Source organism: Penicillium brevicompactum, assembly GCF_028827555.1.
Source record: "Penicillium brevicompactum strain IBT 35665 chromosome Unknown utg000001l_segment0_segment0, whole genome shotgun sequence".
Taxonomy (NCBI): Eukaryota; Fungi; Ascomycota; class Eurotiomycetes; order Eurotiales; family Aspergillaceae; genus Penicillium; species Penicillium brevicompactum.
In genome coordinates this window covers 2,444,082-2,459,633 of record NW_026623203.1, presented here as the reverse complement: position 1 = coordinate 2,459,633, position 15,552 = coordinate 2,444,082, and the positions used below count along the sequence as shown (strand labels likewise).

The 15,552-nt window shown below is 50.9% G+C and overlaps 6 protein-coding genes across 6 annotated transcripts; 2 read left to right on the top strand and 4 right to left on the bottom strand.

The window, feature by feature from the left end:
* On the top strand, positions 1 to 1,065 carry N7506_000700 (uncharacterized protein; the record flags this gene model as incomplete). The annotated part of the gene is made up of 3 exons (XM_056949996.1): positions 1 to 229; positions 290 to 659; positions 711 to 1,065. The coding sequence occupies 3 exons, from the start codon at positions 1 to 3 to the stop codon at positions 1,063 to 1,065; spliced, it is 954 nt and encodes a 317-aa protein (XP_056815911.1).
* A 423-nt stretch (positions 1,066 to 1,488) lies between these two features.
* On the bottom strand, positions 1,489 to 5,149 carry N7506_000699 (nuclear import receptor PSE1; the record flags this gene model as incomplete). Its single annotated transcript, XM_056949995.1, has 6 exons — positions 1,489 to 1,696; positions 1,761 to 3,826; positions 3,901 to 4,332; positions 4,400 to 4,575; positions 4,636 to 4,858; positions 4,967 to 5,149. 6 exons carry the CDS (start codon positions 5,147 to 5,149, stop codon positions 1,489 to 1,491), a joined length of 3,288 nt encoding a protein of 1,095 aa, XP_056815910.1.
* A 1,558-nt stretch (positions 5,150 to 6,707) lies between these two features.
* Positions 6,708 to 8,885, bottom strand: N7506_000698 (CBS and PB1 domain protein; the record flags this gene model as incomplete). The annotated part of the gene is made up of 4 exons (XM_056949994.1): positions 6,708 to 7,535; positions 7,589 to 7,683; positions 7,733 to 8,606; positions 8,673 to 8,885. 4 exons carry the CDS (start codon positions 8,883 to 8,885, stop codon positions 6,708 to 6,710), a joined length of 2,010 nt encoding a protein of 669 aa, XP_056815909.1.
* Positions 8,886 to 8,927: 42 nt separating this feature from the next.
* Positions 8,928 to 10,115, top strand: N7506_000697 (40S ribosomal eS26 domain-containing protein; the record flags this gene model as incomplete). The annotated part of the gene is made up of 6 exons (XM_056949993.1): positions 8,928 to 8,978; positions 9,232 to 9,322; positions 9,376 to 9,412; positions 9,608 to 9,735; positions 9,847 to 9,949; positions 10,010 to 10,115. 6 exons carry the CDS (start codon positions 8,928 to 8,930, stop codon positions 10,113 to 10,115), a joined length of 516 nt encoding a protein of 171 aa, XP_056815908.1.
* A 374-nt stretch (positions 10,116 to 10,489) lies between these two features.
* Positions 10,490 to 13,096, bottom strand: N7506_000696 (uncharacterized protein; the record flags this gene model as incomplete). The annotated part of the gene is made up of 2 exons (XM_056949992.1): positions 10,490 to 12,846; positions 12,907 to 13,096. 2 exons carry the CDS (start codon positions 13,094 to 13,096, stop codon positions 10,490 to 10,492), a joined length of 2,547 nt encoding a protein of 848 aa, XP_056815907.1.
* Positions 13,097 to 13,651: 555 nt separating this feature from the next.
* Positions 13,652 to 15,390, bottom strand: N7506_000695 (lanthionine synthetase C family protein; the record flags this gene model as incomplete). Its single annotated transcript, XM_056949991.1, has 4 exons — positions 13,652 to 14,457; positions 14,512 to 14,525; positions 14,578 to 15,151; positions 15,210 to 15,390. The coding sequence occupies 4 exons, from the start codon at positions 15,388 to 15,390 to the stop codon at positions 13,652 to 13,654; spliced, it is 1,575 nt and encodes a 524-aa protein (XP_056815906.1).
* Positions 15,391 to 15,552: the final 162 nt, after the last annotated feature.

The following is a 15,552-nucleotide window of genomic DNA, read 5'->3' as shown; positions in this document are numbered from 1 at the left end:
ATGTCTGCTGCAAAGAACATCCTCCTCTTCGGTGCCACTGGAACCATTGGCACCTTCATTCTCGATGCCCTTCTACCCGTGCGCTCTCAATTCGGCCGCATCGCCATCTTTACTTCCCCGCACACTGCCAAAACCAAGACTGCACAGCTAGACAAGCTAAAAAAGCAAGGAGTCGAGGTAATCATTGGCAATGTTGAAGACGAAGAAGCAGTCAAGAGCGCATATGCAGGTACGCACCTCTAATCTATACACACTCTTGGCGACGCAACGGATAGCTAAAATTTACAAGGCATTGACACTGTGATTTCTGCATTGGGCCGCAACACTCTGGCACAACAGATTCTATTGATTCGCTTAGCAGCTGCTAGCAAAGACGTGAAATGGTTCCTACCGTCGGAGTACGGTACAGATATCAAGTACGGGCCAGCATCGGCGAATGAAAAACCTCATCAGCAGAAGCTGAAGGTGCGCGCGTATCTCGAGAATGAAATCTCACGCGATGATCTTGACTTCTCGTATGTTGTCACTGGACCTTTCGCTGAAATGTACCTCAATCTGGTGCCCGGAATTGAGGAGGCAGGTGGGTGGGACGTCAAAGCACGAAAGGCAGTGTTGCTGGGTGACAAAGGGGCAGAAATTAGCTTGACGACCATGAAAGAGTGAGATTTGGCTAATACTTTTATGAATGGACAATTTGCTAACTATACCAGCGTTGGAACTCTGGTTCTGAACACCCTACTCCATGCCACGGGCGAGACACGCAATTCTGCATTGTGTGTCAACTCGTTCACTACTACTCCGGACAAGATCCAGGCAGAGTTTGAGCGCCAGCTGGGTGGTCAGGAGTGGGATGTATCACGGACGTCTTTGGCGAGGCTGCGGGAGTTGGAGACCGAGGCTTGGGAGACTGGGAAGCCGGCTGCTACGGGGGTGACATTGCGACGGATTTGGACCGAGGGAGGGACGCTGTATGCTAAGCGGTCCAACGGCGCCATTGGGGAACCAAAGGTGATGGGGTTGGAAGAAGTGGTTGCGAATGAGATCGCGAGAGTGTCTAAGCTGTAAAGGGCTCCATTCTTTGATAAATTGTTCGAGACCTTGGGCGGAAAAAGTCCCATGGAGAGAGGTTTTCTAGGGCGGAACAAATTGAGATGAACTGGTAAAGAAAGATATCGCCATAAGCCACCGAGGCAGTTATACTTCAGCGATCTTACCTTCTATATCCTTCAAACGTCTTTGAGGCTGTATTTCAAACTGTCTTTCCAAGACTATCCGTATATCATGATCAACTACGCGGAGCAATTCAACTGAGAGCAACGTCTAAAAAGCGTATGGTATTCATACGTAGGACATAAGGATTAACGAAACATGTCGGGGTTCAGGTAACTTCAGATTTCACATGACTTAGGGGAATGTTGGGAAGGTAATAAGAAACGGGGTTGGGCTTTGCTGGATATAAGGCAAGAAGTCCAAACAAATTTGCAAAGTTTATTGGAAGAACTTGCGTACACGCTCCTGGTTGTTCGGGTCGACAGAAGCCAAGATCTGGTCAGCGTTTGCACCGGTCGCGGCTACGAGCTGCTTGGCAGCTGCGGCCACCCGCACAGCAGTCTGGCCTTGCAGGGTAGCAGCCTCAAGTGCCTGCACGATGAAGCCGAAAACTCGGTCAGCCTTGGCGAAGATAGCAGGGTTTTGTCTGTTGATAGTCAAGTTAGCATGCTGGCATGGAAAGGGTCAAAAGGCAGTAGGGTTTCACGTACTGTTCAATCAACTGTGCAATGAATGAGTAGGCGTATGGAGCAGCCTCTTCGTCGTATGTAATTGGCAAGGTCTCGACCCAGGTGGCGACAACCTCCTGAGGGGCCTGGACCTTGGAAGCATTGTAGTGCAGGATCTTGGCAATACTGGCGGACGCGTTCTCGGTCGCAAAGACATTCTCCTCGGTGCGAGACTGTGCGTGCTGTGTAATTTGGAACAGACTGGGAAGGCTAGCTGCCACAAAGTCACTCCATGGGAGTCCACCCTTTTGTGCGGCCACACCGACACCATAGGCGGCAGCCTGGCGGTTAGCGGCATTCTCGTCCTGCAGACCAGATGCCAGAGGTTGCATGATGTGGTCCTTGTAGGTCCAAGATTCATCACCACAGAACTCAAGCACGTCATCCATAATGCAGAGAGCCCATTGCCTTTGCGTGGGGTCCTGGCTGGTGATGAAGGCATCGTAGAATGGAACCAGTTGCTGCCAGGTTGGCAGGAAGGTGTTTCCTTGGTTCTTGAAAATGGTGTGGAAGGCCTTGTTCATATCGCTCAGCAAGTTCTGGTCATCTTCAATGGCGTACTCAAAGTCCAGGTTCTCCTCGTCACCATCGTCAAGTTCAGCCTGCTCCTCCAAACGCTGCTTCACGCGCATCTGGTAGTCCTCGAGGGTTGACTTGGCAGACTCAATGAAGGCCTGCAAGTGCTGGGGGGTGAGCGAGTTTCTACCAACGACCTCAACTGACTCGTAGAAGCACTGGTACATCTCAGCCAAAGTGTCAACGGTGGGCTCAGCACTCAAAACTTCGATGATCTTCTCAGCAACCTTGGTCCACATCTCAAGGAAACCTGGTGATGTTTGGCCGTGGGCCTTCTTGTAAGAGTTCAGAAGCTGGGGAATCAGCTTAGCAGCAGAGACGCGGACGGGGTCGTGGAAGAAGAATGCAAGACCGGGGACAGCAATCTTCTCCATGGTCTCCATGACATAAGGCTCGAAGTTCTCCTCCAAGATCTGGGCGTAGATGGTGATGAGTTCAATGGCGGTGTTCTTGTCCTCAAGAGCACTTGTCTTGATACCGATGATCTTGCCCTTGAGAGGGACAAGCTCCCAGCCCTCGTCCTGCTCAACCTGTTCAATCTGGTCCTCGTCATCCAGCAATTGGATGTCGGCCTTGGCGGCAGCCACAGTCAGAAGAGGAGGCATTACACCAGGCAAGTACGGGACGAAATCGCGGCCCAAGACACGGCACATGCGGCCCCAACAGTGGAGGAGGTACTGTGACTGAGGATCATCGGCATCGACGATGTTTTGCTGGATGGTGCCAAGGATTTGAACAAGGTTCAGGGCATCTTGTCCCATCTTCTCCTTTCCGACGGCGAGAGCGATCAAGGTAGCACACTCCATAGCCTTGGCGCGCAGAAGGCGGTATTCCTTACCTTGCTCCTCCTTGAGGACATTGAGCAGGAGAGGCATCAGTGTAGTGTAGTACTGATCGAAAGCTGCCTCGGCGGAGTCGGCGATGGTGGCGATGGTAGACAGAGCCTGCTCCTGAAGATAACGCTTGGGGCTGCGGAGGAGCTCGAGGAGGTGGCTCAAGAGGTTTCCAAGGTATGGTTCCAGGGTACTGCGCTCGGCCTCCTCGCAGAAGTTGACCAAAGCAGCAGCGGCGTGAGACTGAACGCGGGGCTCCGAAGAAGCGAGGACAGGGATAATGTTGGTAAGCACAATCTCGTGGTACTTTTCCTGCATAGTGCCGGCGAAGTCGGTGCTCATCTGGCCGAGAGCGTTGCAGCCTGCGTAGCGAACTCGAGGGTGGGTATCTTGAAGAGCGGGAACAACAAGAGCCAGGACTTGATCCAGTTCGCCGACCATGAGGTCGCGACATCCCTCCGAGATGGCGGAAATGGCCATCAGAGCGGCGTGGCGATCACGCCAGTTAGTCGACGACATCATGCGGGGAATCCAGGAGAAAGCAGGCTGAAGGATAGCTTGTCCGCCAAGTTTGTTGGCGAGACGATCCATGCATTGCTCACCGGCAATGTGGTTGAGATCGCTCTCTTCGGGTTCAAGCTACTGCTAGTTAGCGATATGCTCATTCCTAGATCGGACAAGAGCCCAAACGCAACAAGAACACAAATTCTTACATCTTCGGACGCGTTCCACTCTTCAGCGTCGTCATCATCAGCACCAACATCGGTCATCAGGCTCAGGCACTGAGTGACCATTTCTTGAGCAAATTCGGGCTCCTTCTTGCACATGTTCGGAGCGTAGTCGGCAAAAGTAGCCATAAGCTCGAGGGCGTTTTGGCGCACTTGGTCGGTCAACTCCTTGTCGGCGATAACACTGATGCTGAATTTCACAAGGTTGTTGAACATGACCTTGAACATCTTCGGGCTGATTTCCGCCAATTCAATCAATGCAAGAAGCGCTGACGAGAGCTCCTCGCTCTCGGAGGCTTCCTTGAGGGGTGGGAGAATGTTGAGAAGATCGGGCATGAGGCCGAAGAACTTGGGCTGGGACTTTTTGGAGATCGATCGGAACAAAGATGCGAAAGCCTCCATGGCGGAGATACGGACCTGACCTTCTAGTTAGCAATGGGCTTGAAGTAGAACCAGAGATGGACACAGCCAGTTTGCAACATACGGAGATGTTATCGTCTTTGAATCCCTTTGTGAAGACTTCCAGAACAGCCTCTTCATGCTGTCTTTCGATGATACCCGGGGTCGTCGTGAAAACGCGGTATGCGGTCTCCCGCAAACCCGAGTCGGGGCTCTGGCTTGCTTGGAACAGTACGCCGAGGAGTTCGGGCCATTGTTCACCTATGAGTAGCACGCGTGGTCAGCACCGACAATTCACATTTCGAAGTCAAGCCCGCATACCGTTGTCGGTGTATTGTCTAGCAACCTCGGCCAATGCGTCACCAATCTTCCGGCGCACATCGTTGACGGTCTCGCTGCTCAAACAAGCCACAAGCTTCTCGCGGATGGCCACTCGTTGCTCGTTGGGCAAGCTGGAGAACACCTCCTTGGCGTCACCTGAAGCAGGGTCCTTGCGGGTCTTTGTGGCGATTCTTCGGAAAAGTACAGCGGCGAATGCTCGGGTCTAATCGAAAAAAAGGTTCATATTAGCATATGTTCTTGGGTGACAAGTGGCTGCGTCGTCGCCAGACCACTTCAACCAAAAACACCCCTGGGGTCGGGATTGACTTACTATTGTGTCTGTTGCACCTCCGAGCTGTTCTGCCAACCCCATCAAGAGGACATCTGGCCGGTTTTGAACCCAATCATTGTTAAGCTGATCTTCGGCCTGGGATCTGACGGCATTGTCGGGAGTACTCAGAGCACGGAGCAGCTGAGAAAGCGCGGTGTGCACCTCTGGGGGAAGGAGGGACATGGTGTGTTTCCCAGGTTCCAAACCAAGCAACCCAGTTCTTGCAACCCTGAATGTAGTTTGGTGGGGGGTGGAAAGAAGGGAGGAGTTTTGTTTTTGGTGGGGCGGGGAGAAGGGAAAAAAGAAGAATTTCTGATTAGGAGAGCGATACGATAGCCCTTCCAAGCAAAAGAGCAGAGAGTTAAAAATGCTTGGAGAATGTGCCGGTCTTTACACCACCAGAAACTCCCGAGGTCTCTAGTTTTTTTTTTAAAAAAAAAAAACCAAAATTGGACCCTTCACTTCTGACCTCTCTCAACACATTGCTGAATGGAATGCCCACATCGTTATCCCCTACATCACCGCTTCAAAGTAACGGGAAACTCACGTCTTGTTGTTTGGCAGTCTATTTTCAGTCTTTTTTTTAATATTTTTCTATGTATGGATTTCCATCATAGTATGATTTATAACATCAATTCGTTATATTTGAATCTGGTGAACCAAATTGGCTCCATCAACTGTCGTCAGTGACGTTTCCTGGTGCATTCCGGATGTAGTCTGGCCCAAGTATATTTCAGGAAACCAAGCCATTATCACTTTCATCTACATGCCCCAATTCCCAGAGCATGATATATGCACAAAGACCTCGGGACCTCATAATCCATGGACTTACGGAAATATGGATCAATAGGTATGCTAATGTTCTCGATATCGAAGATCAAAGGACTGTGAAGTTATGAGTCATCTAACATTTCTGACTAGTTAATACCTAAAGCTCTAGGTACAACCATCCAAGATTGGCTTAACCTTGGACAGAATATCCATAGCATAATTATTATAAGACCTGCAATGCTGCAAAGTAGTAAATCTTCGTGCTGGTGTAGGCTTTGATGTCCAATTTTGGGAAAAGCCTGAAGGCCTTGGAAGAGTTAGCATAGCGAGGATTAGCCGTTGCACGGGTCTTGTGACCACAGGAGGAGCATATACAACGGAGAAGCTTTGTTAATTGTAAAACGAGTTATCAGGACTCCCGAGGTCGATCCTGAAACAACCTTGGAATGATGTGCAAAATCGTCGTTTTACCACTTAACCTTGGAAACCATGGAGGGATCCCGTATCCATTGATGTCAAGGCGTCTAGGATGGCTCCCCCAGATCCAACTTATCTGAAAATAGAACAAGATCTCGGGGGTTTTCGGGCATTCAGGTTGTTGGAAACGATGGTGTTTGTACATGGGATAACCTTAGCTGTGGACACTCGGGATCACTGATGAGATTTTGACACAGTGTGGATGTTATTTTAGTAATTGGCTTTGTATTGATTTGTCCACGGAACCTCGGAAATGTATCATGAAGAAAAGTATTTGCATTGAAGGCTGAACTAGCGCCACAACTGCTCATCGAACAAACAGAGGTATATCTGGACGTGACAAGAGATATCGATATTAGAGAAACGGGTATGCAACACTCCGTATAACCAAAGAATTGACCACGCTTTCTTGGCCCTGAAAAAAAAAAGTTGCAACCAGACGAAGTATTTAAAGAGAAAGGAAAGGGTAGTGGACAGAAAAAGAGACGAGATTTTAACGGCCACTAGGACGGCTGAGGATGAACACACCCGCAATAACCGCAGCCAGGGTCACAATGGCACCGGGAAGGAGCAAGTCATTGGGGACACCAGCGATCAACTGCTCATCGGGTGATTGGGAGGGGACAGATTGTTGCTGGGGCCGTGTCTTTTCCGGGGAGGGTGATACTTCCGAGGGCTGCTCCTCGAAGACACTCTGCTCCTCAACAGGAGTCATGATCTTAACCGGCTGAGGCTCAAGAGTGGCAGGAATAGGGGGTTGGGAAGGATCGTGGACAAAGAGATCGACCTTGTCCCGATGAGTATGACGTGCCAGATCAATGGCATCAGTCATATCTTGATCAGTGGTGATAGAGACGGTGTCACCCTCGTTGTCCATGTAGCTGAGAGCATATCCAGTGTTGCTCAGTGTGCCATCCTGGACTGTAGCCTCTCCTCCCACGGCCTCGACTTCTTTTCCAAGCTTTGCGGTGACTTGCGACACAAGGTCGGTGACACCGTTGGCGGTGAGTACGTTCACACGGTGCACACGGCCACCCGGGGCCTTGAACTTGAATGGGAAAGGAGTGGGAGCCGCAGGCTCTGCGTGATGCTGGGATGCAACTTCGGAGTGTTCATCGCCGTGATGGGATGCCGAGTCGTTGGGGAGAAGACTGTTATCATAGCCCGAGCGAGTCATGTCGGGGCTCATGACAGAGCGGTGTGGGGTATGCGGCTGCTGGCTCTGACTACCTGAGACCATAGAATCGGATTCGTGGTCCATTGATAGCCAGAACTTGTTCCATGCGGGACCCTCGTCATCCTGCGTCGACATCGTGTTGATCTAGATGAAAGTGAGTGACCACGCTTGCAAGAAAGACCCTGGATCAACCATACCTGTTCAAGAGTGGCATAGGTGAGTTTCAACACATCGACCATACCGACGATCTCACCACCCTCGTTCATCACGGGAAGATTGAGATAGTGACCATCTGTTGGATATTTAGCACGTGAAAGCAACATGAGGACTGGACTACTGACCGTGCATCTTACGAAGAGCGGCTTGGATGCTCATATCCGAAGGAGCAAAGTCGGGGTGAGGAGTCATAACACGAACAACACTGCAGGTGGCAGGGTCGAGTCCAGGTGCGATGACACGAAGCACGATGTCTTTGCTGGTGAAGATACCTGTGATGGAGCCTTGGTCTTGGACGAGCAAGGCAGTGGTGTGGTTTTCCTTCATGAGAGCCGCAGCATCCTTCACGGTGGTACGGACAGAGACAGTGACAGGAGGCATGCCGTCCAAAACGCTCTCCAGAGTCGGACCAGACATCTTAGATCGCAAGGCCTCAACGTATTGAATCACCTGCTGGGGTTGACTGGAACCGAGCTCTGTCTGCACACCTTCCAGCGCATCGTACAGCTTGCGGGAAGAGCTGTACGCACGCTCTAACTTCTCCATAGCATCATAGAAGCACTTGGTAATATCCAATACACCGGAAATGTCCTGGTTCTCGTCCATCACCGGCAAGTGTCGGAATCCCTTCCGCACCATCAGGTCGAGCGCGTCGGTAGCGCTGGTGTCGGTTCTTGCGCACAGAGGGTTCTTGGTCATGATTTCGGCGACAGAAACCTCACGCGCCTTCAGTCCCATTCCGATAACACGGAAAGCCAGATCCTTGGCGGTGAAGATTCCAGCAATGCGCTCATTGTCGTCGGTGACCAGCACGCAGTCCTCTCTCTTGGCAGCCATAAGCTGGGCGGCTTCGGCGATGCTCAGGGCGGGCTTGATCTGGAGCGCCTGACTGGGCTTCAGGGCGAGAACGGTGCCGGGAGGGGCTTTACGAGAGTTTCGTGATTTGGCCGGAGCGTTCCTCTTTTTGTTGAGGTCGGCCTCCATCTTGCGGCGGATAGCCTGGTGTTGTGGTTAGCTGAAGCCCCAGATAAACAGACCGCAAGAAAGTTTGCGGTCATGACGTACCTCATCACGCTTCGACTGGTTCTGTCGCTGTCTGCTGCTGGCGGCGCTCATGGTGCCACTTCCAACGTCGCTAGAGGGTGTGTGGGTTGTAGCTGAAGATTCTGGTCGGGGCCGGGGGATATGGGAGGCACTAGGATCATTACCGAAGTCGGGCAGCCTCCCTCGACCGATCGTCTTATTGGGCGTTCCCCGAAAAGTCCCTGTAGCCGACATAGTGATGCCCAAAGGGGAAGGTCTCAATACAAATTAGAGAGAATGGAGGGAGCAAGACACAAACAAGACAAGGATCGCAAGTTTGTGAGACTGGTATGGGAGAAAAAGCAAGGGGAATGCTTTTAGGAGAGGGAAAAAAAGGGCAGTCAATAGTCGATCCCGACAGGGGTGTTAGTCGGGGATGAGGAGCCATAAACACTGGCCATTCTACGGTTCAGCACCGGGGACGCTAGTCATATTTGGGACTAGTGCACATGGTCATCTTTTCTTATGTCACACCGTCACCTGACTGAAAAGTCACCTGAGCAATTAATTGATGCCTTATGGCCTTGATCCTCTCGCTTAGAGGCTTAGGGCTACCCGCACAATTCCAATCCATCCCGAAAGAGAGTCTTTGTGTGAGCGAGCTTCGACAACCCACTCCCGACAAGTCAACCGTACGCTACCTACCCCCCCTTTCACCTAGTGATCATTACCTGACCACCAACAGAACAAACCGTCAAAATGGTCAAGAAGAGGGCGAACAAGTAAGACCAACCCCCCAACATCGGCGAAGCAGTATCCCATTCGACATCTCCGCAATGACGACCAAAAGTGCGCACACGGCATACATCTCGAATTCGAACAGAACGACGACAACACATTGCCGGACGAAGGAGAATGGGAGCCTGGATTCAACCGATTTGCGAACTCAGGGGAACGGTAACTAATTGATTTTCTAGCGGTCGCAACAAGAACGGCCGCGGCCACGTCAAGCCCGTGCGCTGCTCCAACTGCGCTCGCTGCGTTCCCAAGGACAAGGCCATCAAGCGTTTCACCATCCGCAACATGGTTGAGTCCGCTGCCATCCGTACGTGAACCCGCCAACCCGAAACTCGACATATTCCCCAGATTTATCTCTTGAGGGCACATTCGAGATTCTCTGCAACGAACAAATCAAACTAACCGCGCTTGCTTGCAGGTGATATCTCCGATGCCTCCGTCTTCGCCGAGTACTCCGTCCCCAAGATGTACCTCAAGCTCCAGTACTGTGTGTCTTGCGCCATTCACGGAAAGATCGTCCGGTACGTTACCGATTTACAACACAAGTCGCTCTGCCCAACCAATATACTAATTTCCTACAGTGTTCGCTCCCGTGACGGCCGCCGCAACCGTGCTCCCCCTCCTCGCATTCGCTACAACAAGGACGGCAAGAAGCTCCAGCCCCCTTCTGCCGCCAAGGCTTTGTAAGGAGTTGAATGTCGCACGACGAACAAAATAAAATGGAACTAGTTTGAAATGAATTCTTTTATTTTGTCTTCACTCTTCGCATTGGTGTTCTTGTCGACCGGATCGCAGGGGTGATGCTCGGTTCCGAAATACCGGCCCGCTCCTACATTGAGGATGAAAAAGACGGCACCACTTGTCCGATGAAGGCAATGGGCGTCCCTTTGGCATTGTGATGTTTATGAGCCCGTGGAAGACGGCTTGTTATGACTGGGAGGAAGGATGGTTCAAGTCCCTAGTGTAGGACTTAGAAAATATCAAAAATTCCTACAAAACATATTTGGATGACGTAGATTTTCCACACGATTTGTGGGGAATATCTACAGTGCCCAATCTTGTCATGGGTACAAATAGCCCTTCTCAAAATAGTTCCCATACATGTCGACCGTACCAGTCCGCCCCTTGGGCATTGGATTGCGTACTACCTTGACCTCTCCCTTCCAATGGCCCTCGATGAAAGTGGCCAAGGAGACATGGCGCGATGTCGTCAGAAGGCTAGAAACACCCGAGCTAGTTGTGCTGCGCCGTTTCCTTTCGAGTTGAACCACTTGCTCATATTCGGCCTTCTTTCTACGACGAAATGCCGCAAGCTCCGCAACAAGATCCAAAGTGTGGATCTGGGCCTGATTTGGCGTTGGACTAGTGGCAGAAGATACTGTGCTTGGTGAACGATGACGTCCAAGGTGGAGAGAATCTGGCGATAGGGTCGAATCATCGTCTGGCATGAGCGAGACCTTCTCATTCAGAACGGCCATCGGGAAGTACTTGCCAGGGTCGTTTTCAGGAACTCCGCACTCTTCTTCCCCAAAGAAACTGAAGTCACCAGTAGCTGCAGACCAAAGATTCTCCGAATCTCGATCACCTGTGCTTGAATGACCAGTCGCGTTGTACTGATTTCCCGGTTTCCACGACGTCAGCTTGGATGTGTCAACAGGTGTTATCTCAAGGACCACACGCCGCAATCCGAATATTGACCGCGACCTTTGCTGCTCCGCTTGCATTCGTGCCTGGCCTGGTGGGAGTGTGTAGTCCGATCCGGCTTGTAGGCTTGCTAGCAAAGCTTCATTGGAGCAAGCCGTGATGAACCTTATGAGGGCCGATATTATCGACGAATTAGGTGCCACATGCGAGGGCACATCTGACAATACCAAGGTCTCCATACTAGCGATATGTGACGGATGCAGATAAGGAAACCAGCTTTCTTTGCCACCTTGGAGTGGTATGGATTGGTTTCGTGGTCGCTTTGCGAGTAGTTGTTGTATGATTTCTGCACGAGGGTCGTCCATCGATACTGGGGAGTTGCATTGTAGTGTTGTCTCAAGAGATGAGCCTGTAGCGAATGTGTTGCAGTCTGATGCTGACGAGAAAGACATAAAAGTGTCAGTCCTAGAGACACCTGTCATACTCTCATCACCATCGGCGCTATTTGGCACAACTTCCGGAGCAAAGGCTGACCCACGCCTGACACCCGGCAGGGGCTCGTCTGGGGACACCAGCTGGGGTTTCTGATGTGCTATCCTTGTTGACACTGAGTCCATTGAGTCAGACCTTGATGTGTCTGCAAGTTCAAACACGGGCCGTGTATCCTCAGGTAGCTCATGGACCTCTCGGGAAGCATCCAACTCAAAACGTTCCTCCTCACGGGGACTTTGCTGCCCAGAAAGCTCTGGGAGAAACTCAGCGGTGTTTGTGACCTCTCTGGTCGGCGGGTCACCCGTTAGAAGTGCGTGGTGGGCTCGAAGGTACGTCAAGTTATTGCCTGCAACCCCTCCCAAGACTGGCACTAGCTTCTCGGCCCCAGGGTACTTCTTTCCTCCAAGATGAGGGGCCTGAAATGCCTTGTTTGGGGTATTGATGGTCCCAAAATCCAATGCATTTAATTGGGAAGAGACTAAGAGACTTGCCACAGCTTCAACTGAAATCTCATTGCCGGTGATATACAGATGGGAAATTCCGGTATTTGGTAGATCTTCAACCCATGGGTGATATAACACCGGTTGGGCGAGTAACTTCACAAATTGTTCATCCAGATCTGGTCGCTTGAAGAAATATGAGCTGGACTCATGGATTGCATAGTGCGAAAGTGGGGTTGGCGAACCCGTGGGCTGCAATTGGCTTTGTTCCGATTGCCTTCGTCCCGGAGGTAGAAACGAGGCTTGCAGCAATGAGCGAACCGCCATATCAGTAAGCATATTGTCTCTCACATCCAAACAACGAACACGGCGTCCGATGACATTCGCTAGAAACTCAGCGTCATTGTCCTTGAGCCCGATGCCGCGTAATTTCAAAACTCGAAGGAATGGCATGCTACCCAGTGCGGCCAACACATTTCGGTCTCGCGCGGGGGTCGTATATGAAAGATCCAGATAGGTCAGCGCTGGAAACAAGAGGAGTGTCTGTGCAAGACTGGAGGATGTTGTATTTGGCTCCCGTTCGGCCAACAAGAGGCGTATGTTGTATTGGTCTGATCTCTGGCAGTCTTTCAATGCTGTCATTGCATTGTGATCGAAAAAGGGCAATTTCGAAACCATCAGACACTGTAGGCATGGCAGATATTCGAGGATATCTCTGAGCCAGCCCGGGCGCGGACCACCATAGATCTCCGAGAGAGCGGGTGGGAGATGGAGTGTATGCGTTAATGCTCGCACTTCTTCCCGGGCATATTTGAGAGTTCTGCGAAATCGCGTGAGAGCAACTGAGTAGGTTGGTAATTTGATCCATCAACATCAACTGTGACGTAGTTGGGGGCGCTCACCATAAACTGCATCATTATCTGTGCCGAAATGAGATGCAGGGTCGCCCCACAGAAATGGCATAAACAAGCCATGCCATCGATGACAGACCAAAGACGCAGCGCATAGGTCGCTAGAAGGGATGTAGCGTGCAATGATTGACCAAGCATCTCTGTCCGTGGCGGACTCATAAGACGGAGGAATAAGGTCCATGACCCGCGCCGAACCACAATGTAGAAGTTCCCAGGAAAACTCTTTGCGCGGTCGCTTTTCTTCAAGTAAGGATACCAACCAAGTTATAAGTCAAGATCTGGCCCCATCAGTTGACCGACTCCGCCACGTAATAGATGTTGCCCTGGCCGTGGCCCCGGGGGCTTAGGCTTGGCATCTACGGAGTACATACTTCGAACATGGAACGAACGCCGTTGGTTTGGTGTTCAAGTCAGTGATGCATTTAATTCTGCCAAACAAACTGTACCTTTTCTAATCCAAATAATGTAATCCCACGTATCCCGGTGTTTCAAAAAGACCAGAGGCTCAAATCAAAGGGAAGTGCAGTTATTCGCGACTGACAACAAGAAGCTCGGACCAGTGACCACATGGCACACAATAGGCATCATTGCCAAAACAGTCGGTTAGTTGATGCCCAAATGTTCAGTACATGGTTCTAGTCATGTAATTGTACGGCAGGAGAAACCATATCAAGATAGCTGTTAATTCCTTATTTTGACTCGTTTCGTACATCTAGGCTGTGGTATCTCTCATTAACTAGTAGATGCCCGTTGCCCCGTTTCCACCCAAGGCCGGGAATCCGATTTGTTTCGACAAAGCATGTTGAAAAGCTGGATCGCGTGGGACTCCGTTTCTGATACATATACCCTGCTCAACCAATTCCATCTTGCGCAGCCTGGCTTGAAGAACGGCGCAAGTATCAGCCCACGCACAGATGTTACCAGCAAGACCCTCAAACAAAGTATAAGGCTCATCGGGCATGCGATAGTCCTTATCAGAAGCCACAGGGGAGGTGTTGTATGGCTTCGTCTCCCGCGCATGTAGCATGAATGCAAGCGCCCTTGACAAGAAAAAGTCACCAGTGAGCTTTTGGCTGATTGCCGAGTCTGATAGGGTCGCGATCTGAGTGCGCCGAAGATACGCTCCACGGGCATCGTTGATCTGATCTCCATGGTATTCAAAGGTGTCATGAAGAAGAAGCCATGCCCATGCGTTGCCAGAGACACCATGGCACAAGCTACCACCCTTGGATAGTAAGCCCTCTTCCCAAATGCGCTCGCTCCCTAAGTAGATTGCTTGATCCCAGGATGGGTCCCAATGGGCGCAAGTCAAATTTTCATGCTTCAAGGCCGCAGCAAGCAAAATGAGCAGTCCTGGCACCCCATGACATAGTTGAACTAGCTCGGACCGCTGTCCAAAACTGAAGGCAGGGGTTGTCATCGGGAGATGACCACTGGTGCTAACTGAGAGTTGGCAGAGTGAGGTGATAGTGCCACCAATTGCGGGAATGTATTCTGCAAGCTCTTCGGGCTCACACGAAAGTAAGATCGCGAGAATGCCGGCTGTTTATATTTTTGTCAACATTGTAAGCTCGATGGATCAACTGGCATACTCACAGGCTCCATGAACCCTAATCACCCAGGTTAGTGACCTTGACTCAAAGGATGGCAAGATTGACTCACGCTCCAAAGCAGTAATGATCCTCCATCCACGCATACATCAATGGTTGTGCTCCTTGATCCCCGTTCTTTTCAATGTATGCCACGGACCCTTGTTTACCGGCATCAACAATGACCCTAATGAGCTCGGGAATTTTTTGCAGTACAGGTGACAGGGCACTTTGGTCCTCTTGATCAAAGTTATGAGCTCTGATATTCAAGAGTGCCCAAAGGAGTCCCGCACGCCCGAAAAGTATCTCATCACCACCCATTTTGCGGCCATCATGTGTAACGAGAGGCTCGTTGTTTATTGCCAATTGCACGGCCTTGGAAAGACAAGTCATATCATTGTCAGTAAGACCGACATGGGAGTTGTCTTCCCAGCCGTTCTTGGCCAAATTAGCCAGAATGCGCATACTGATCGCGGTTATTGGACAAAGGGAACCAAGAGGCGACAATCGAGATGCTAATAGTTCGGCATCAGGAGGGCTCGACGGAATTCGCTGCAGGGCGAAGTGACGATAATCCGGAGAAGCCACTAGAGGGTCTTCAAGTACCGAAGATTGATAGTCTAGGCGTAGGAAAGCCAGGGCGATACCTTCAACAAGTCAGACACTGCTCGTTCTTGGAAATTACAATGACTGGGCTGGAGATACCGGGGAAAGCCCTAAATAGGCCATTCGGGCCCCATGTTTCTGGGAGGGGTGTATTTTCCTGAACCAATCTGGCACCGTTCCGCACCGCAGCACGAAGACTCTGAAGGCTTTCGGAAAGTGTCACTGGATTAATAGATGGCAATGCCAATGTGTTCTCAAAGTATTGAGGACGCTCTGACATGTCGCAGGTATGTAACTTTCAAGTGATATGAGGTGAAAATTTGCAGATATGGCGTGCTATCTTGAGGAAGACAGCTTCATGCAGGTAGACTTCTGAATGTCACACATTGGGCGGGGAGTTCTCGTTCCGTACGGCTGAGCTGGCTGAGCTGCACCAGGCATA